Below are 23,467 nucleotides of genomic sequence, written 5' to 3'. Positions count from 1 at the left end.
CTTCTGTCTTTAACAACAATTTACCTATATCTCCATTTTGATATACTAGGTATTTCATGTACGAGAGGACCTATTCGCCAATTCTACTACTTGTTACCGAAAAGCATTAAAATCCCTGTGACAGTGTATCTTTAAACCCGCGTTCTTTAAGAATGTAATCTGGGCAAAATTGAAGTAATTGAAAGCTGCACCTGTTGTCCAATGACCGCCCGTAAGGCTTTTGACGTTTGGGGTATTTTAATCCAAATGAGAAAAATCCGCATGAAATAGGGGGTGGAGGCAACTTCACAAAACACCAATAGGCTTAATTAATGATGGTTTGTGAGACTGAGTAAAATACCAAAACGTTATTCTAGACAATTTTTCGTCTTCAAGCTAGATTAACCTACATTGGCCATTTTAAGAGACACAAAAATGGGTTGAAAGCTAATATTGGCCAAAATGTCACACATACTTTCTCTCTTTTTTAGTTTAAATCATAAAAGAAAACAATTATCTCGTTTTCTTTTGTAATTTGGAAAAACGTTAAAATTTAAAATCGTGAAGGAATTTAAATTGCGTTGGCCCTGCGGGTCAGGCAATTTGATACGTCCTCAGCCCATTCAGATTAATTCTAAATTGCACTCGCGACCAGACCATTAGATTTAAAAGCATAGTGTACATTACTCAGAATAAAAACATTCGATATTTGTTTTTCTTTACTATAGTAGTTTTGTTTAAATGAAAATCCATAAAGATGAGCAGCGAATAGCAAAAATACGGTTCTAGCCCACAGTAAACGGGAGATGGACAGTTTGCGGCAGAAAGATCGTCTCCGTTTTCCGGTTAAATCGTCGTAAGAACTGTTTTTATCTTCCGTCGTATAAAACTGTTAAATTAACTGTTTTTGACTCCATTTACATGCGGTGCAGGTGCTCATATTAATTGCCAAATTACCGTGTTGAGCTTAATTCGCGAAAGATTCGCTTGATTCGGTTCTTTACCCTTGCTTTTCCTTGCCTGTGTTATTTTTATTTCTTTTTGGCTTTTGTTATTTTCTTTTTTACCCATTTTATTTTTTTAGAGACATTTGCATTTATTCTAGCAGCTTCGCCGTATAGGATGTACAATACAAATTAAAGTAAACAATATTTATCGTAAAGTCGTGAATTTAAATTACGCCTAAAGTTTGAATAATTCAAACCAATTTACAACTAAAATTGACACGGTAAATTGAATACATTGCGCCATGCGCGCTCCATTCGAATTCATAGGCGCTTTCCGTTTACCGAATACGTAATAATTCAGCTGCGGTCATTGTTTAAGTAACATACACCTTGCGACGTGAGTAAATCTGTTTCGGACGCAAATTTTATTCAAGAATAATGTAATTTGAAAGCAATACTGGATAATATAACCATTTGGTCGAGGAAGCTTCCGGCAGCTCGCTAGGAACATGTCTAATGGCTCGACAAACAGTTGGCGTATTTAGCTCAAGAAATAGTCTAAGACGACAACAGCTCACACTTGAGATATTTTTTGTTTGCTTCTGCTAGCAATTGTGAACATGACAGCGAAACGTCTGATGACTTTGATGCTCACAGTGCTTCAACTGCAACTGCAACGACCGACAACGAGTCAAGAAATAAGAATTGGTGCGTTGATTCCATGGAATGGAACATGGCCTAATGGACCGAGAATGGCGTCTGCATTGCTTGTTGCTTTCGACACGATAAAGAACGAGTTGAACCTGCTACCAAATTATAACTTGACTTACGACTGGCGAGATAGTGAATGCGATACCGGAGCCACGCTGAGATCTATGGCGGACTTGCGAGCGAAGAAACCAGCTATACATGCGTTTATTGGGCCTGGTTGTTCGGTTGGTTGTATGCCGGGAGGGTATTTAGCTGCGCACTGGGACAATCCTATGATATCGTTCGGATGTGGCGAGTCTACACTTTCCGATAAAGATGAATATCCCACATTTGTTCGAACCGTTGGAACATACGCACAAACCGGAAAATTTTTCCTAAAGATCATGGAAAAATATAAATGGACCCGAGTAGCGATCCTGACTTCTACGGAAAGCCTTTGGTCGCAAGTTGCTAGTTTTGTAAAAAATGAAATTGATAGCGCTAAAAGTGGAGGATATACTGTGTCTTATTTTCATGTGTTTAGCCCTGGTGTTACAACTGATGAGCAATTCAAGAGCATGTTTCAATCTGCAAGAGAAGTGGCGCATGGTAAGTAAATAATCTTCGTGTCTGCATGACAAGGCTATAAGCATTTATCACGCGACATGAGATGAAAGTCATTCAAAGCGAGTGAATCACATCGACAAGAAGTAAAAACACTTTTAGACCCGTTGTTTATCAAAAGTATATTATTAGTTGTAGTAACCTAAATATTATTCTTAGCATCTTTTTTTTTTCATCATACTGCGAACAGCGTGCATCTAAAATTTGTAAACTGATTTTACAAATTTTCAAATCAAAGCTTTTAGCAGGAAGTTGCAAGGAAAGAAAAACGGAAAGAAGGGGTGATATTTTCTAGACGCATAAAGAAAACCGCAATTCCACTTTAAAATGCGTTAGTATTGTATCACTTATTATAACCCCTCAATAAGTATGTTTTGGTAAGATCAATTGAAAACGTGTAAATTATTTAAAGATTTAAACTTCAACTCCGCTTCTAGAAAGTCTGACTAAAATAAGACTGATCTTTTAACAGGAACAGTTTTGCATCATTTATGCTCGTAACAGCTGAGTCATTCCCACGAAATGCAACGCATAGTTATTATTCCACCTACAATTTCTATTACTTTCTGTATCTTTTGACAACGTGAGGTCACTGCTATTTTATTTCTGGTCCTCAGCGGTAGCTTTTTTCTTTGATAACAACTCGTTTCATTAAATCGTTTCATATCATTCATAAAGTTTATCCATTTCTAACTGAACCTTCTTATCCTAATCTTCGAGATCCGGCGAAGAATTTTTCATCTCTTTAGTGGTCTTCAAGTGCCTTTATCTTCCATGTAAATAAGCACGCGGGGTCATTTTAAATCTAGTAAATACTGGGTGTCATGATCCACTTATTTGAAACCTCAAAGGACACGGATAAACTAAAAATATTGATATTAAAACTGACTGAGACTGGGTTTAATTGGAAGGAGGGCGAGAATAGTTCCAGTCAATCCTATTTTATTTGTTATCGAATGGAAAATGAAGTATTTACAACTCTTACGTCTATTACCATTTTCAAAAGCACTCCAGAACTGAATAATTAACATCAATTTTCGTGAACCACTTCACGTGTGACTATGCTGTGAATACTTCATTTCCGATGAAAACCACCCAACGAAATATTGTGTTTCATCTTTCGTGCGTGTTTTTACAATCTTTTTAAAAAGACTTTGCGACAAAGAATGCCGAATTAAAGCGGAAATTGTCAAAACAAAAGCACGCGTAAAATGTTTATATGCTGAGACTTGGTTAATGAGCACATTTTAAAGGCGTATGCAAATATAGACACAATAATTTCGATATGAACTGGTCTCGGTTGACATCTTCAAGTGGTTTTAACCAATGACAGCAGGGAAGAAAATCCTTGCTTCAACACCGTGTTTTCTTTCTGGTGAACTCGTTTGATTAATTATTAGTCGCCTTCTTTGAAATGTTCTAAATCTCGTTGATAAAAACAAGACAAGAGACGTAAAAGAGATTATGATAAGTAAATAACTTTATAATATGATTCCGTCAACCGTAAAATAACGCAATATAAAAGCCTCTGGCGATTAGACAGGATGTGATGTTAGCTGACGTTCAGTATCCACATCTTCATCTTAATTCTTAATAAGTCTCTCACTTTAACGAATGCTCGTTACTATATTGCATTTGGTTGATTAGTCTTTTACTGCGGTTATTTCATCGCCAATAGTTTCCATATTAAAGTTTTCATAGAGCCGCCACTCTTGGTTTGCGAGTGACGAAGTCGTCGCCATGTTGGAGGACATAAACGAAATGTATCTTGTCTTGTTTGTATCACCAACATGGCGGCCAGTATTGTTTACGTGGGACTTTTGCGGTTTCAGAAAGAGCAGGCGTCTATATGCATGATCACTGATCTCGGCGATCGCAGCGATTGAGAGCACCGGTTTTTTTTTTTTGATAATCTCAATGATTGTCAGTGATAACAACATTCGATATTTTATGTTTTTTACTGAAAGGCAGATTTCTACGAGAATTTTTTTATTGTGCTTAAGAATTTTTTTTCGTTTGTAGCTACGGGGTATATAATATTTCGAATTTTCCAAAATCTATTTTCGCAACATAGCAACATTACGTACTACAAAATTGTGCCCTGGTAATACTCATTTGACAGCAGCTACAATGTAGTTGCAAGTGACGTAGGGTCTCTTGAGCCAATCTGCAAGACTACAAAAAGGAAAAAATAGATCGAATGATAAATTAGTTCTTTTAACAAATAGAAAAACCCGGGGCGTGTTCGCATGCCTCATGCGTCTGTTTGAACTCGTACATTTGAGTAAATCCGAAAGATAAACGAGATTTCATACAAGCACTTTTGAATTCTCTTAAGCTACGACGTCGTAAAACCGATTTTTTTTTTCCTGTTATAAAAATAGGCGAGAAACGAAGCTTGAAGCCCTTAGGCTGTTTACATAGTCGACTAGTCTCCGGCACGCAATAACTGACGAACCAATCACAGCGCGCGTTTTAAACGTATTTAAATTCAGAAACCATAATCAGGAATAGAGACCGCAAGTCTAGTGTCCATTTTAAGAAACACGCGTGCCTTATTACACATGTGAAGCGCGAGAAAAAAATGTCTCAAAAAAATAGTAGCCAAGAGTGTTTTTGTTGGTCAGAAAGACAAAACGTTTATCTACTAAGTTATTTTTGTAAACCTGTAGAAAAATCTGAAAGGTAATTTTATTTAGATCAATTCTTACACAAGAGGCTTGCTTTCAAGAAGCTTGCAAGCTAGGGATAAAGTTGCTCACACTATCACACTCACTCACTCACTCACTCATCCCCTTCGCTCCTCTAACTGGAGCATAAGGCTACCTAGAAACGTCCTCCATCCTTCACGGTCTTTTGCTCGCTGTTCCACCTCATTCCAGCTAGTCCAGCCCAGGTCTTTACGCTCACCTTTCACAGTTCTCACACTATCACACTAATGACGAATTCAGTTACGCGTCAAAAACAGTTTAGTGGGCAAGTATTTAAAGGGGCTACGTCACCAACAACGCATCTTGAAAAAGTTGGCAAAATTTTTCAAGTTTGTCATATGTAATTCGTCTGAATCTTCGTCAGTCGAAACAATCCTTTATTTTTGGTTTTTATTACTCCGTTGGTGTTGTTCTACATTGGAAAACTATTATTTTGAGCTTTCCTTCAATTTGAAACTTACCAGAAAAATCACTTAAAATGTAGTGACATATCTCTCTTTTAACCCGCGACCGCAAACTGCTTGTACCGATTGCACAATCCAAGCGTGAAACATCAGTCCTTTGATCGCGTGTATCTAAGAATTGCACAAACGGTACATACACGCACGACACGTATGCTCTCGTCACTTCCCGCCAGCCTTTGTGGGGTCATTACCTTTTGTGTTAGCCGATGCGGAGAACTTTGTGGAATGCTCGCTTTGGTTCAATGAGCTTTTCCCAAAAGTGGGTACTTCGAGTGATTATACTTGGAAGCCAACTATTCAAAATGCTGTACCTCCTCTTTTAGTAGTTAGAAGGCTGAATAGCATCGAGTTGTCAGTGGGTGAAAGGGACTGTGTCAAGGCTGGGTTTTGTCTATTTTATTAAGTTTTAATAAATTAAATACGCTCTACGAAACTTAATGTTAGCAAAAAAAATTACTTCTATATCTCCCGTACAGGTATAAAATAAGTATTGGTGCCAACCAATAGACCAACCCTAAGCATGCCTTTCTAAGAAAAAGCAACTCTCATTTGCTGCATTACCTTTTGTATTTTCCTATTATTTAATTTGTTTGATTGGCCGTTTTCACACAAGAGACGGACAAATCGTCTGTAACGGACAAGTCGTCTTAGTGTGAAAACGGGACGATACACGATTTGGGACGTATAAGTCGTCTGAATTTGTCCGTCTATTTGATTTTTCAAGGACGACGTGGTCGTCCAGACAGACAAGTCGTCAAAAAGCCGTCTTGAGTTCACGCTAGACGAACAAATCGTCAGGCGACTTGTTTGTCTGCACGATTTGTCCGTGTTCTAGTTTTCTTTATCTGTTTCGTAACCTGCATACTGTATTCTCTTTTAGTTTTCATTCTCATTGGCTATGGAAGTTCCATACGGCAGATAATGCTTAACCTCCACGACTTAGAAATGATAACATCACAGTACGCTTACTTCACCTTTGAAATCACACCTGAGAACTGTAAGGGAGACGACGGAAGGGACACAGACGCTTGCAAAGCATTTGAAGGCATCATGGACATTGCGAACTATATCCCTGCAACTCAGGAATATAAGAGATTTGAGGACAAAGTTCGGCAGAAAATGCCGGAGTTTGCCGGCCTCGGATATCACATGCGACCAGATGATAAGGTAAAGGGATACACTGCTTTATACTGTGTAAGTAGTAAGGTGACATAACGTAGGCCTGGTTCGATTTTTTTCATCCATTCTTGTTCCTTTCTGTTTTGTAATTATTACACTAGGGTTTTCTACATTGGAGAACTATTGCTTCAAATTTCCGTTCGCTTTGAAGGTGATTTTGTACAACGCAAAACGTCTCAACCTAAAAAGTAAAAGTTGAGGCCGCACGACTGGGTTGTTGGGCCGCAAGTCCTTGCGATCCGCAGGTCCGATCCTGGGGAAAGCCCTCTTTCCTACCACCAGCTGGATTTTCGCTCAGAGAAAATCCAGCTGGTGGTAGGAAAGAGGAGTCTCGGTTGTTAACCCGTCGGCCAAGCCCTGCAAATAGGCAATATGCGGTGGCCTTCTACCAGTTGGGATTCTTAACTACGTTATATCTTATAAACTATTAATTGATTAACGGGTATGTTGCATGTTCCTCAGCGCGACATTTGGTACTGTGGGGTATTTTGAGGTATCATGTTTGTCTTGTGTTCTAGGTGGATATGTACGCGGGCTTTCTTCATGACGCTGTCGTATTGTACGCACTAGCTGTTCATGATCATCTAAGATATGGAGGAAACTTTACAGATGGAAGAGCGCTCATCAAGCACATGACCAACAGAAGCTTTGAAGGTCTGTTATTTACTATGATTTATAACAGCATGAATTTAAAAGTTTTTCGGTATGCCTTACGCACAATGTTTTTACTCTATTTAGTCCTTATCGTTTTGAATTTGTCGGTCAACGCGATCGGAAAAAAGGAAATTACGAAAATGTCAGTAACGGCAGAACCATTTTAACGCGAAACAGCAAGCAGACAAACCCTAGCATTACATTACATTTTTTTTCGTTTTTCTGTTTGCTTACAAGACGGTGCGTCATTCAGGCATTTGCTATAGTCATCGCTTTTTTAAGCATTCGGATGGCTCAAACATATTGCTTGAGCTTAAACGAACCGTATAGCTTACAAGTTATTCTAAAAACATTACATCTTGTAGGGGTCTCTGGGCGAGTTTTTATCGACGGAAATGGTGACAGAGCACTGAGCCTCCAAATGAAAAACTTTCATAATGGCAAGATGGACCGTGTAGCGAATTACTTCCGACACTCAGAGAAGCTCGAGTTTACCAACGCTACGATGGTCTGGCCGGGGGGGACTGTAACTGCTCCATTGGGACGACCCGAGTGTGGCTTCGACGAAGAATTCTGCGTTTCTCCAGGTATGAAGAAAATTTGTCAATTTTAAGCAAAGTTTGTAATGTTATGTTACTCGTTAATCTCTGTTTCGTTTTGTTTTGTTTTTCTACTCTTTACCTTTATGAAAGGTTGTACGGTTTTTTTGCTTGCAAGACCTAGGAAATTCTCGGTGAACTAAGTTCCCCTTTTGAAATAAAGACCTCACAGGTCTTGTTTCTTGACCTTACTGTTAATTAAAGCATCCGTTTATCAAAAATCGTAAAATGAGAACGAAAGCTGGACTTGGAAGTATTTTGTTGCACTGTTGCAGTAAGTCTACCTGGCAGCGACAGCACATAGCAAGATAAATAATAATCAATGTTCTCTACATCAGTATAGCCTTTGATATGAATGGATGCCACAAAAACTCAATAAATGTCATCCTAGCATTTGTAGACAAATAATAAAAAGATCCCTCCTACCCAGGAGCCAAAAATCAATAGTGACCCTCTCTTCCTTTAGCAGTTAAGTAACAATGGGTTGGGAGAGCAAGGATTGTCAATCTAAATGTCCCATACGTGCTTGGCTTCCCTGAACATAGGACTAGACTTTCTTATTCAACATTACCCAAATTTTGCGAAACGTGTTTCATGCGGTTATATGTAGAATACATTGCTTGTAATTTGGCATTGCACTATAACCAAGAAACCTACCTCAGCACATTGTCAATTTAATATGCATGGATTGTAAATGATTTTTTATTGGCCGATTTACTATCTAAAGGATATTTATCTTATCTCACCAGTTATTTGGAAGATTGCTCTCTATGTACTGTCGGCATTCATTGGTTTAATAATTTGTATGATCGCTCTACTTCTATATTATAGGTAAGCATGTATCGCATAACATAAATTAATTACACATACATTTACTTAATCACTCACTCATCCATAAATCAGTGATTTTCTATTCTGTTTGGATAGGACTCGAACCCATGACCTTGCGATGATTGTTTTTACCCCCAATAACCAGTACATTTTTTAATATTCTAGCTGCTGGAAACCTACAAATACATCTTCCTCTTTCACAATAACTGACTTTATGTATTCAAAAACACATAATAAACATAAATCAATTGGAAGGCTGTCTGACGTGCTTGTTTGTTTGCTTGTTTTTTTTGTTTACTAACTGTATTGTTGTTTGTAGGAGGAAGGCCTTTGAAGCATCACTTCAGAGTCAACAATGGAAAATTTCCTCAGCTGACGTAAAGTTTACAAGAAAACCGCTGGATGGAAGAAGTATTGTAAGAGAAAAGCTATAACCATCTTTGTACATTAAAGTAGCCTGTTCCAGGCTCTCGGTATTTGGGGAAGAGCGAAAAACGCGGGCCAGCGAGGAAAAAAACGGGGGGGGGACCGCCTGCTTTTTTCGCTCTCCACTAACTACCGAGTGCCTAGAACAGGCTAACATTAAAGACATTTTTAAAGATTATTGGCCCGGCATGTAGTGGCATGCCGGGCTAATGATGGTTTGTTAATGATAAGGGGCTAGCAGGAAACTGGCAGATTCGCAGCTTTTGCTACCCGCGCCTCATAAAACCACAAGAAACACACAAAACTTCAAAATATTGTTTTTGTCGCTGAACAAACTCATACATCGATTCACGTTCTTCCCTCGTGTAAAACTGTCCCGGATGCATTTAATTTACGTCATACGTTACGAACTTTGGTTTATGGCTACTGGCTTTCCGTTTACTTTTATCACAGTTTATACCCTAACACTATGACCAACAAGTTATATCTTTATATGTGGTTTGTTCCATGACAGATCTCAATGTTTAGTGGAAGTTTTGGTGAGGTCAGTATGTCTTCGAGGATATTTGATGAAGATGATTTGAGAGGACAAGTATTCACCAATGTGGCGATTTACAAGGTTTGTGTCAGTGTCACTGTAATGACGGATTATCATAGATTGAAACCATGTTTAGAGCTATTGTGTCTCAAAACCATAACTTGGCCCTTAGGTAAAGGAGCAGCGTATGCCATAGACTTGCTCCAAGTCGCTCGTTAGATTCGCAGGAGACCGCTGGATACGGAAACGGAGGGCGCGCGGGCATGAGAAACAAAATGGCAGAGGATCGTTCCGAGCCATTCCTCGGCAAGTGTCATTTGTTTTCCTTCGCGCGCGCGTTCACAGAAATGAATCCCGCGCGATTTCAAAGGCGATTTTACTCAAGTGGTTTTTCGTGGGCATCATGGGCATTTAAACGATGCAAATAGCGATCTCTTCGACACTTTGCACGGATATGCAAATAAGAACTTCATTATCGGAAGTTTCAACATAAACGCTCTCGCTGGAAAATTCTGTGAACTTCAGGACTGGATCGAAACGTTCGACATTTTGTGTCTGCAAGAAACGAAGATAGATGCAACATTTCCAGATTCCCAGTTCGCGGTCAAAGGATATGAATGTTATCGCAAAGATCGCAAGAAAGGCGGTGGAGGTATTTTATTGTATGTTCGTAAATCCATTCCTTCAAGCCAAGTGAGAATCAGAAGCAAAGCAGTGGAGGCAATACTCGTCGACATTCAACTTGGACAGCGACTTATGTCTTTACTTAATGTTTACAAACCACCGTCAGTAAACAACCAGACGTTTACGAGCGACATGTGCGAAATTTTAGACGCAGCGATTTCAAACCGAGCTAATGTGTTATGTTTGGGCGATCTAAACTGCGATATTCTAAAACCACAAGACAGTGGGAAACAAGGTCGAGCCTTCTTAGATATCTGCGACATTTACGGCTTGGACAATCTCATAAAGGAGCCAACAAGAATTTCAGCTTCTAGAGAGTCTTGCTTGGACATAATAGCAACAAACTCTCCGAAATTTGCATTAAAATCAGGAACAATGGAGACAGGCCTAAGTGATCACAAACTGGTCTATACTATTCTCAACAAGAAATTATCCAAACCAGAGACCACTTTTACGAAAGGCAGGTGTTTTAAAAGCTTCGACGCGAATGCTTTCAATAAGGACCTTGCATGTGTGCCGTTTAATGTAGCGTATGTGTTCGAAGACATCAATGACATCTGCTGGGCCTGGCAAAAGATGTATACTGATGTGCTTGACAAACATGCACCCATCAGAATAAGAAAGCGTAAGGCGACTTCCGGCCAATCCAAATTTATTACACCGGAGATAAGAAAGGCCATTCGAAAGCGAAACAGTCTAAAAAGAAAATTTAACAAAACAAGGAAAACAGATGACTGGGAAGCATACCGAGTGTTAAGAAATCGCGTGGTCTCCATGAGGCGAAAGTCTGTTATTAAACACTTTGATCATCTGTGCTGCTCACGTGCTGGAAATTACAGGGCTTTTTGGCGGTCACTACGTCCTCTTTTACACACAAAGAAACGTGCGCAAAGCGATTTGATCATTCTAAAGGAAAACAACAGAACGATTATCGATCAAGCTCAAGTAGCAGAGATTTTCAACGACTATTTTACAAATATCACCGATAAGTTAATAATCGATTCATACACTCCATTCCAACATCAGTCACATGCCTCTCGCTTACCTAAGAACAGTACAGCCAGTAAGAACTTTGCTTTTCGTTTTACAAATCACCACGAAGTAAAGCAAATACTCAACAACATCAAGACAAACAAAGCCCAGGGATACGATTTGATTCCGCCACGAGCAGTCAAGGCAGCGGCACCATCAGTGTCTGAACCGCTAAGCGATCTTATAAATACTATTATTGCAAAGGCAGAAGTCCCCGAAGGGTGGAAGAATGGTCAGATTACACCTTTACACAAAAAGGACAGCGTGTTGGACAAAGCAAACTTTAGACCTGTCACCGTGCTGCCCGCATTCGACAAAGTGTTTGAACGCATTATCCATACACAGATGAGTACGTATTTTGATACCATTTTCCACGACTATACGTTCGCGTATCGGAAATTTCATGGCTGCTCTGCGGCGCTATTAACACTTACCGAAGAGTGGAAAGAAAAACTTGATCAAAGCCACTTTATTGGTGCTGCTACACTGGACCTTAGCAAGGCATTTGACTGTATCCCTCACGATCTTCTGTTGGAAAAGCTTAGATTTTACGGACTGGATGAAAGATCGTGGTCCCTTCTTCAGAGCTATCTCTCACATCGCTACCAACGAGTCAAACTGGGAAACAGTTTTTCATCGTGGAATGTCGTTCGTAGTGGTGTACCCCAGGGGTCAATATTAGGACCGCTTCTTTTTAATATTTTTATGAACGATATGTCCTATGCTATAAACGAGAGCAGCTTACTAAGCTTTGCAGACGACACCAATCTACATGCCTCAAACGAATGTCCCCGCGCAGTTGAAAACATGATTAACCAAGATCTGTTCAATGCCAGCTCTTGGTTCAAACAAAACGGTATGATCGCCAACCCGACAAAATATAACGCCATGGTGTTAGGAAATGCTAGTCAGTGTGACATCAAGATCGAATGTGAGGGTAAAGAAATTCCAGTATCCAAGGAGATAAAATTACTGGGCATAACTTTAGACGATAAACTAAAATTTGATTCACACATTGCGGACATTTGTCGCAAGGTGGGGAGCCAAATAAACGCTCTAAGCAGGTTAAAGAACATTCTACCTTGTAATACGAAGGAATCCTTGTATAGAGCTTTTATTTTACCTTATTTTTCTTATTGTAGTCAAGTTTGGTATCACTGTGGAAGAAGAAATATAGAAAAACTGGAAAGAACAAATGCGAGGGCCTTGAGATTTGTGTACAGCGACAAGACCTCGTCGTACGAAGCGCTCTTGCGGCGTATCGGATCAAAATCAACCTTAGAAAATCGTCGCACTCAAGATATGTTATTGACTGTGAACAATATTATTCAAGGCAGGGCACCATCCAGCTTCAAAAATCTTATAACTGAAAAGAGAACAGCGTACAATCTTCGCGGTAATTTTAATCTTTCCATACCTAAAGTGAACACTACCAGATATGGTCTTAAGTCGTGGCGTTATGCTGCAGCAAAGCACTGGAACATGCTACCTCGTGATATTCGTTCCATGGCAGGCTCAAAGGACTTTTTGAAAAAGATTAGACAAACTGATTTCAATGTTTAATAATTATATTTTATCGCTTTTAGATAGGATTTTTATATTTATATATATATATTTTTTTAGGAATCTTAATTTAGCTAGATGGTGTTGTTGTTTGTTTGTTTGTTTGTTTCTTTTTTTTTTAACCATTTTAAAATAGTCTGATGTAATACTTTTATACCCTTTGTTTTGATGTAAATACTTTTGTAAATACTAAACTTTAAATCGTGGAGCACCTGTAAACTAGCTAACAGCTAAGTGTGTACTTTTTCCACGTTAAATAAAGTATGTATGTATGTATGTATGTATGTATGTATGTGCTTGATTTCAAAGCGATTTTATTTAAGTAACTCTTTCTGGTAACTATAGATGCAAAGAAAAAACGAGCGACTTGGGGCAAGTCTACGTATGCCACTGAGACATGCGTAATGTGACCTTTGAAGTAACTTTGTTGTTGTCATAAAACATTTTAGCGAAAGATCTTGGTCCACGTCATTGCAGGAAAAGTACAGCATCTTAGTGACATAAGAAAACGTTACAAAGTGACTGTCTTATCTATTTATGTTCAGTGATCTTGCATACGGATGACGTATACGCGATAGTGGCCATTTCTAAGCCCCTAAATGAGCGTCGTCTAAAATTCTCTTTTCGTGACAGATAAGTTTGATAACAGGAATAGTCGCTTTATTTCAATTCTTATGTCTTAATGACATTCCATATTTACTGATTCTACAGTCCACCGTGGTAGCGGTTAAAAAGCTGAGGAAAACACACGTGAACCTGTCCAGAGCAATTCTAATGGAACTAAAAGAGGTAATTCAGTTTACCTGACGAATGGCAACTCAATCTTTTGTGCTTTCTTATGAGTTACTTGAGCCCAGAAAATCCTAAAGTCATTATATCATCCCTATATGGCACCCTCTACGGAACACATGACATCATCTGTACGCTTGTACATTTGTATATCTGTGCAAAGTCAGCAATAGTTTTGCCATTGTCTTGCCATCACCTTTGGAAGTATAACTTATTCAAATAAGTCAGATAGCTTCTCGCCAGTTCTCTCATGATGCAAAACTTATAACTTACTCAGTTTAATTTGCCTTTGATTAAGGCAATAATTTCACCAAAAAGCTGTAAAGCTTTTAATATTACATAAATCAGATTCAACTTACGCGTGGAATTTTCTTCTGCTCGTAAATGGATCGTTTAAAAGTTTCTCTGTGGTCCCGTTTATTGATATAGGTGTACGATCTTCAACACCCGAACATCAATCGATTTATTGGAGCGTGCGTAGATTCGCCGAACATTTGGATTCTAACACAGTACTGCAACAAGGGAAGTTTACAGGTAATCAGACAGCTATGTCATAGACAATACTGATGTTGAGTATTCTTTGTAGTTTTAATCTAAAATCATCGAAAGAATGAGTGCAAGGAAGGGAGGTAATTTTTGTTGTTTCTCTCCCTTTTTCACTGCTCGTCCTCAAGCAATTGTATTCACAGAGAGGGGACTCTCTCAACAGTTCGTGTGTGGCACTAACCACACAGCGGTCAAACGCATGCGCAGTTCCTGCGCAATTCCCGCCAAAATTCTCCATACAAATCTTAAATTTTCTAAAAGCTTTCACTTTAAAGCAAAACGTTAACGCCGTCCCTGGAAAGTTACGGTTTATACGCAGCTTATGGATGGGAAATTTGATGATTGATCTCCACTGAGTTTCCCAGCTAGAAACTTTTTTTTCACCGTACTATTTCTATAACAATTTCTTGCAAACGTTTGCACACTTTCGAGTCAAATTCTTAGAAAAATTCGAGGCGGCGAAGACCGGATTTTTTGGCGTTTGACCGCTGTGAAGGCACTAACTGAGTGGAAATCAAACGTTGTATGTAATAGGGTGTATTAAGGCAAGCTACCAATTATTTATGTTTTAGGTTCTGATGTGTTTGGATAATCGAAACTCAAAGTAATTCTTAATGTCTGGAAACTACCCTTCGCAATTGATTGTTAATTCGTTTATTTCGTACTTTTTCATTTCAGGATGTTTTGAACAACGAAAAATTGAAGTTGGACTGGATGTTTAAAATGTCCTTTGCCTCCGATGTTGCTAGAGTAAGAACACGCAACTAGCTTGAGCTTGAATTGTGCAATAACATTGAGTAAAAAAATTTCTACTTAGAAAGCCTTCGTTCGCTTTTCTTGTTTTACAAATAGTTGTTTTCAAATAGTTTTCATAGAACTATATGTAATTTAGCATTTTAGTGCTCAGGGCTCCTGTTGGTGGCAGGTTTCTTTTAAGCCCCTGAAAGGACTTCCCTTAGGGCCTCTTCACATGAGCCCGGTTTACGGGCTGTCTCAGTTACCAGGACGGATTTTGACCTCTGTTCATATGGAAAATTTTAGCCCGGTTGACGGGGATAAAATTCAAGAAACGAAGGCAAAATGGCGACACATAAAGTTGAATCTTTCGCGACTATCGTAGCTTTATTGACCCATGTAACTTTATTAATAAAGCTAATTCGCATATTTCTGAAGTGGAAATAGATACAAGGCAAAATTAAACCATTTGGACCACCCAATTACGAAAGGGAAGCTATTTTCTCAAAAAAAGTTGCGTCCCGGCGACCGGGCTGGAGCGTTCATATGGGAAAATATTCTTCCCGGTTGTTGAACTCGGTTGCAGAAACCGAGATATCGGTAACCGGGCTGGCCCACCTTCTCATATGAACACATCCAAAATTTTACAAGAAAATAGGAGTGAGCCGAGATCTCGGTAACTGGGCCAGCCCGGTCAACCGGGATCATATAAAGAGGCCCTTAGTCTCATAATTTTAAAAAAGGTGTCTGTCTGTCTGTCTGTGATTATATATAACATTAACATCAAATAATGATTGTAAATAATGAAGATGAATTTTTTAAAAATGACACGAGCATGGGACTAAGACAAATTATGAGTCCCCGACGGTAATTGAACCCATATGGCCTCCCAGATACCAGTTGGACGCTCTAGCCAACTGAGCTACTAGAGACTCGTGGTGAGCTAATGTGTGTAGACATTTCCACGTTTTCTTTACTAATAGTAAAACATTATTACACACACAGTTTCATTTCAGTAGTGTTGCAGTAATTCGACCTCACCTGCCATGGCAGTGTTAATGCCTTTTTGAATTTTGTTATAGGGAATGTGCTTCTTGCACAAAAGCTCCATTGGTTGCCATGGTGACCTTCGGTCTTCTAAATGCGTCATAGACAGCCGATGGGTTTGTAAAATAACAGATATCGGGCTTGAAAAGTTTAAAGGAGGACAGAAACCTGACTCGGATATTGGCCTCGCTGCAGAATATCATCGTAAGTAGTCACCAGCTTTAACACGCATCTTATCCAGGGACGGCGGAGCCGGGGGGGCTGGGGGAGCTTTAGCCCCCCCAGAATTTACGAAAAAATAAAGACTTATTAAGAGAAGGGTCTTTTAAGCCCCCCCCCCCCCCCCACTTCAAGTCTCAAGTCAGCCCCCCACTTGGAAAATTGCTCCGCCGTCCCTGTTATCCTCAATCCATTTCATCTTATCTCCAATACTGTCAAGACCTAGAGCCGATTTCCTTCAAGTACTTCCCTTGCACTTGTTTGAATTAAAAGTAACGTCCAAACGTCTTTGGGCACTGATATTTGTCCTTTGGCATTATTTGTTCCAAGAAGCGAACAGAAAAACCTAAAGAACATCACTTGCGGGATATCATCTAACATTTCCCAGGTTTGGCTTCACGTGACGTGTTTAGACCAATTGCGCGAACGGCACGCGAAAAATGATACTTGATAGATTACAATAAGACATTTTTTCAAACTCATACCACCCGCCTTAATCGTGTGAATGTTGAAACCGTAACAATCGCGGCAGTACTTGTACACTCTAATGTGCCAAACAGCCATCTTTCGTCTTTGTTGTGATATTGGCGAGACAACAAAATGTCCATTTACATTATAGTTTTTGTTTGTCAGGTTTGTTGTGGCGGGCCCCGGAGCACTTAGATGAAAAGAAGGGTTCGTCCGCGTCACAAATGGGAGACGTTTACAGCTATGGGATAATTCTGCAGGAAATTCTTCTGAGAGGTCTCCCATACTGTATGAACGACTTTATGGAGGCAAAAAGTACGTCTTGAACTATTCATTTTTTTAAAAAAAAATTCGCACGATACTATATAAAAACAGTTCATCTTGTGTAAAAGCAAAAGCACGATTCTCCTTACATTTATATCCATCGTCTTAAAGGGTAAAAAAAATTATTTTTCAAATTAGCTTAACGCATGTGAACAAGTGGAACAAAACATAACAGCTAGACTCCAATAAAATGGCATACCGGAGCATGTACTGCCTCCAGGAAGATATACTAATAGTTTATCGCGGGGGTCGCGGTTAGTATTCCTACCGGAGTACCAAATAAGGTCCGAAAAAAACCGCTGAGATAATGCTGGCTGTGAAAAAAAGAAACTTTGTCTGAACTCAAATGATCGCGTTCTTGAGACTGGGGCGTTCAGCCGTTGGCCTTGTATCCTTCACCTTCTTTCTATCATCATCATCATCATCATCATCATCATCATCATCATCATCACATTCGTACACTAGCTGGTTATGGTATATGTGCACTAACTAGTTGTTGCATATTGATTGTAGTATTGATCTTCTGATATATTTTTATCATATTATTATTCTATCCATTAACAGCGATTGTCAACAGATTAAGAAAGCGAGAGACTCCTCCTTTCCGTCCAATAATACCAAGCAGCTTTGGTGATGGCCTTTATGTAAAAATGATCCATTCCTGCTGGGATGATGATCCCAGCTTACGACCAAGGTTCAGTGATATTCTCCAGACAGTTAAGAGAATTAATAATGGAAAGTAAGTATATTCTTGGTAACTAGGTTAAAAGAAATGTTTCAATAGCATGATTATACAAAACTTACGTATGTGTCAGTCGGTGGAAACACGGTCTTACTTAACATAGATTTGTATGATTTTATTTCTCCGTTTGTTCCGTAGTTTTTGTTTCGATTGCGAAGATATATCAAACACTCGGGACAGTTTTTCATCGGCTATCCAAAAAGCTCGACGGAATTTCGTCAAAAATACTCTGCTGCGCTTCGTAAATTTAACTCTCTTCTTGGTGTTTGGATATCCCGATGAAACACTGTCGCTCTTGTTTGATATATTGAAACTTATTTCTGGGAGATCAAACGATTTTCTTCTAGAGAATTGGCTAAGTCAGTGATATATGTGCTAAGAAACGTGGAAAATACTCGTGAACATTAGATGGCGCAAGGAATAGCAGTTAGTGCCAAAAACCCGTTGAGCTGACATAAAAGAAAAAGTTACGTTTGTGGTTCGACAACCTTCTCAAACCACCCTACGTTTACATCTTCACCAGTTTGCATTTCGCTGAGACAAGAATCTTGAGGTTAGATAACTAAATGCTTAGCTCAACTTGGCAAATAATTATAGATTTATTAGTAAAAATATACATCTCTTTTGATTTAGAATGGTTGCCTGCATGGCACAGTAGTAAATTGCATGGTCTTGTCTTATTTTTTCACAGAGACATTAACATAATGGATAATATGATTTTATTGATGGAAAAGTATACAGATCACCTGGAGGAAGTGGTAAGAGAAAGGACAGAACAGCTGGAGGAAGAGAAACAGAAGACGGACGCTTTGTTGTACAGAATGCTACCTAAGTAAGAAGATTTAGTTTAAGAAAGGGGCATCAAAATTTGTGGCTAATAACTTGATATGGTTTAAAAATTGGGGGGAATGTTACTATATGAAACACTCCGAATCGAACAACAATATTCCCTAAGGAAAAAATACAGTCAACTCTTTCTTAACAGAGACCTCTCGGACACGGACACGTAGTGTTGGTCCCTTTTCTGCCGCTTTTCAGTCATTTTACTGTTACTCTCTATAAGACGGACACTTGCAGCTGAGCCGGTCCCGACGGTGTCCGTCTTAGAGAGCGATGACTGTATTATATATTATTGATTGGCCAATGAAGCAATTTTAAAATTTATGTCGACTGCTATCTTTATCTTCAATTACTTTTTGAAAGACAGATCTGAATGGACTTCTTTTTAATTTTGAGTAATTGTTGCCCTATGTAGAATCGTAGCAGAGCAATTGAAGCGCGGTGAGCCTGTCACAGCAGAGTCATTTGATCAGGTCACGATATTCTTCAGTGACATCGTGGGTTTCACTTCACTGGCTGCTGAGAGTAAACCACTACAGGTAAATATTTAAAGTACCCTATCTATATTTACAGTAGAATTATTTGGAAATAAACTTTAAAGTTTGAAGCACTCTCTGTTTACGGCTGCTGCAGAAATGCAAATGTGATGTATAGGAAACCGCATAATCGAGACGTAGGATTTTAAGTTTGCGTTCTTCTTTTACATTGAAACGTTTCTTAAGCTTCTTAGCTGTTCTTTCTTTTTAGTTGCTATAAATCAGAATTTTTTGGTCAGTCGATGAGTGGTCTGGTCAGTTGGTCCATTCATTGGTTGATTCTGTTGATGTTTTTGCAGAATTATTTCCTGCTTATTCTTGATGTACTGAAATAAATATTTCCATTATTTACAGATTGTTAACTTGCTCAATGATCTTTACACCTGTTTTGATAACATTATTGACTGCCATGATGTTTACAAGGTAAGGTTTAGTGTCTGTTTGAACACACATTCTATTCGCTGCAAGTTTACTTTTGATTACGATCTTAATAGTCTTCCTTATAAAACCTAACAGTTCTTTGTTTTTTTTTGTTGTTGTTGTTGCTGTTTTCGTTGTTCCTCTTGCTCTTGCAGTTGCTACTGGTGCTGGTACTTTTGTTGTTATTCTGTTTCAGTTACTGCTACTGCTGTTGCGTGTAGCTGTTGCCGTTGCTGCTGCTACCATTGTTGTAGTTAATATTCTTGTGTACTAATTTGTTTCTTTGGGGAAAGGGGTTATTGTGTGTGTCTTTGTTTAGCTCATCTATTGTTGAAAAGTCCAAACTATATTCATAAGGTTGAGACAATTGGTGATTCTTACATGGTGGTATCTGGACTTCCAAACCGAAATGGCATCAATCATGCAGGGGAGATTGCAAACATGTCTTTAGATCTGTTGAGTGACATGTGTTGCTTTAAAATAAAACATCTACCGGAAAAACAGCTACAGCTAAGGATTGGCATCCATTCTGGTTTGTAGATTTATCTCCTTTACTTTCCTAGATCTTTTTCTAATATATGTTATGTTCTGCATCGTACTTACGATATTTCATTACTTGATGAAAACCTACGGCACGCATGGTGCATCTTGAATGTTTTTGCTTAAACGCTTTAGCTATTGGTCGTAAAGCCTGGTTTTCACTAGCGACGCAAGCACAAGCGCAAGGATAACAGGTCTTTTTTCACCGTGAAAACGGCTTTGACGCAAGGAAAAGCACAAGCGCATTGCATTTTGATGCCACGCACAAGCACAAGGGTCAAAGGGGTCGTCAAAATTTGACCTTTTTGCGTGATTGCGCTTGTGCTTGCACTTGTTCTTGCGTCGCTAGAGGAAACCAGCATAATCCACGCGATTCTTCAAAAATCTTAATACTCTATGTTTTATTTGCTTATTACCCTTGCTATCTTAGTTTTAAAACTGTCTTAGCAAAGCTCCTTTAAGTACTTCTTAGACACTTTGGAAACTACGACAAATAGTTTGCACCTTAGCACAAACAAGTACACTGTATGTGAAATTGGCCATGTTAGCCTATCCGGGGTGATTACAGTAAAGCAGTTTTCAATTGAGTATTGAGTATCGTAAAAACAAAACAAAAGGAATCACTTTAGCCAATCACAAAGAACTCAGACAATCCAGTAAACCAATCAAAACTCGAAGCAAATATATGTAAGGTAGCCGGCACGAAGCGCGGAAAAACGTGCGTAAGCGAGTCACGATTGGCTTTGGTTTTACTTCTGATTGGCTGAGAAAGTGGCGCGAGAGTTTTAAACCAATCGCAAAGCGTAGTTATGCAAAACGAATGCAAATGCGAATTACTTTCGACACTGAAGTAAAAACTGCTCTAACGGTCCTATTTAATCCATAGGTTCATGTGTGGCTGGTGTTGTTGGTCTTAAAATGCCACGCTATTGTCTGTTTGGTGATACTGTCAATACAGCCTCGCGAATGGAGTCTAGCGGACTTGGTAAGTTAAATGCAAGACAAAGATAAATTTGCAATTGCTCCACGTTACAGATATCCTACAAATGAAAAGGAAACGCCCTCCTTTGAACGCTTGGCTGGTATTTATTGCTCAATATTGGCAAATACAGCAGAACTCCATCTGAAGGTGAACTTGTTTAATAAGGACTAAGACGAGTCTCCAAAAAGTAACGTTGTCAGCATTTTCGAAATAGGAGGCTGTACTTATAAACCACAGTGGTGACGTCAACGACAAAGTCGTTCAAAAAGGGAATTTTTATTGAACAATCGCAGTTACCTTATTCCATTAGTAGTGGTAGTAATCCTGAATTCCCCTAAAAAGATCAGTTCAACAAAATAACCAAACGTGGGTTATTTTGGGTTGTGTATCAGTCGTATCAGGATGCCTAACGCACCCCCATCTCAACCTCTATGTAAAGGCTCCCACCGCGTTTAAAATTATTGACAGAAGGTTGATTCATCACTATTATACAATTGATAAGTTGACAAGGTTCACAACCACTGGAGTGAAAGTTCATGATATGGGGAAACTCAGATTCGTGGAAAATACGTAAGTTTTAAAAAGTGTTCACATAAAATGCTTCTTGTTTTAGCTCTCAGGATTCACGTGAGTTCTCAATGCAAGTGTTTATTGGATGACATTGGCGGTTATCACACGGAGGAAAGAGGCTGGACATCAATGAAGGTAAAACCTATTATACTCGTTTTCATGATAATAATGCGATAAGAAAGGCTATATTTACAGCGCCCCCGTTATAGGACCAGAAGAAGTCTAATTGGTACCATTAATTTTTTTAAATAATTTATAGTCCTCGTTTTACTCTGACGAAGACGGCAGATTGTTTAAAAGGTTGTTTACAAAATAACATAGTTCTTATTTATTTGATTTATTTGTTTTTTCTGTCACAGGGAAAAGGTACAATGCTGACTTATTTCTTGAATGGACGTGAAGGCTTCACGAAACCGCTACCAGATCTCAGTAAAGCGGCTTCTCTGGAACAACATACTTTCAAGTAAAACAAGATCAATAAAGGCAAGAGTTAACGACAAAAGGAGGGGAAAAGATCGGGAAGGACAAAGCAAAGAGTTGTCACCTGAGTGGTCAATAACAGGAATGGATACTGCAATCCTGGTGTAACAAGCATGCTTGGGGTCCGCCATTAACGTTTATTTGAGATGCTTTTGGCAAAGATGGCCCGGAAGTGGGGAATGTATCAGTATCTGCATTGAAATGGGATAAAAAGTGATGTCCTTAATTTCATTGATAAGATTTCATGTCATCAGTTATAGGCCTTAGAGTTAAAATATCAAAAAGGTCTGAGAAACTACAACGGTGTTACACAAACTAAAACGGAATATAAAGTATGCGTGGTTACTAAGCTGCTTTATACTTGAAATGTTTATCCTCTTCACGAAAGGTCACAACTATCATAATAACCATCCACTTTTGAGCAAATCTAGACTTGACCGATGTCATATTCAACTTAAATGGCTTCCTTTTAATTTACGTTATATATGCCAAAAAGTTACAAGATCAGTCTTCTCTTGTTTAGAATCATCCTCAGTCGCATAAATGAATGAAGTGATACACTATTCGACAGTGTGTGAATCCTGGCCACTGAAAAAACTCAGTGGTTCAGGTGGGACTCGAACCCACGACTTTCAGGTGACATGACCACTGCTCTACCATCTGAGCACAAAGCCACGATGGGAACTGCGCACGAGTGAATCTCATATGATCTTACATGTGGACAGGAGTTTCCTGCAACGAACATGTGGAACATGTGTTACATGTAAAGAACAAACAATAAATGCAGATGAACAGTGTTTCGATTCCAGTTTAGAATCATCCTCAGTCGTATAAATGAATGAAGTGATACACTGTGTGAATCCTGTTCTTTGTGTTTCGTCAGAGTGGTAACTTTTGTTTTGGTCTTTATACAACACTCAATAGGCCTTATTCGTATTCTCAGTATTGGACTGGAACTAGCTTGCAATAGAGGCTAATGCGGGTAATCTTTTCAAATGCAAACGACATGACGCTGTTATTAATGATATTCCCCCGCATGAGCCTCCATTGTAAGCTACTTCCAGTCCAATACCGAGAATACGAATATGGTCTATTGCAAACTGCTCTATATGGCATAATTTATGGCATAAACTGAACACATTTGATGCTTGGCGTAAATAATATTTTTAGAAATAATGGTAATAAATTGAATTTTTTAATTATACGCAACTAAGAAAACTTAGTATAAAGTTAACATTTTTTTATTTTCGTGTCGATTTGTTTTAAAAACGATGTCAAAAACGTCTTACTTAGTCATACTAACTTGTT

General features: G+C 38.8%; 1 protein-coding gene across 1 annotated transcript; it reads left to right on the top strand.

Annotated features, from left to right (window-relative positions):
• Positions 1 to 703: 703 nt before the first annotated feature.
• LOC144652509 (atrial natriuretic peptide receptor 1-like) lies at positions 704 to 22,591 on the top strand. The gene is made up of 21 exons (XM_078512531.1): positions 704 to 835; positions 1,536 to 2,225; positions 6,296 to 6,582; positions 7,113 to 7,248; positions 7,614 to 7,835; positions 8,597 to 8,678; positions 8,998 to 9,094; positions 9,619 to 9,723; positions 13,633 to 13,710; positions 14,140 to 14,244; positions 14,935 to 15,006; positions 16,074 to 16,242; positions 16,891 to 17,040; positions 17,614 to 17,788; positions 18,483 to 18,623; positions 19,047 to 19,170; positions 19,522 to 19,590; positions 19,945 to 20,119; positions 21,014 to 21,112; positions 21,723 to 21,814; positions 22,039 to 22,591. Exons 2-21 carry the CDS (start codon positions 1,547 to 1,549, stop codon positions 22,144 to 22,146), a joined length of 3,165 nt encoding a protein of 1,054 aa, XP_078368657.1. The 5' UTR covers positions 704 to 835; positions 1,536 to 1,546; the 3' UTR covers positions 22,147 to 22,591.
• Positions 22,592 to 23,467: the final 876 nt, after the last annotated feature.

Source organism: Oculina patagonica, chromosome 4 (assembly GCF_052425735.1).
Source record: "Oculina patagonica isolate OP01 chromosome 4, crgOcupat, whole genome shotgun sequence".
Taxonomy (NCBI): domain Eukaryota; kingdom Metazoa; phylum Cnidaria; class Anthozoa; order Scleractinia; family Oculinidae; genus Oculina; species Oculina patagonica.
This window is presented reverse-complemented; position numbering and strand designations above follow the sequence as displayed.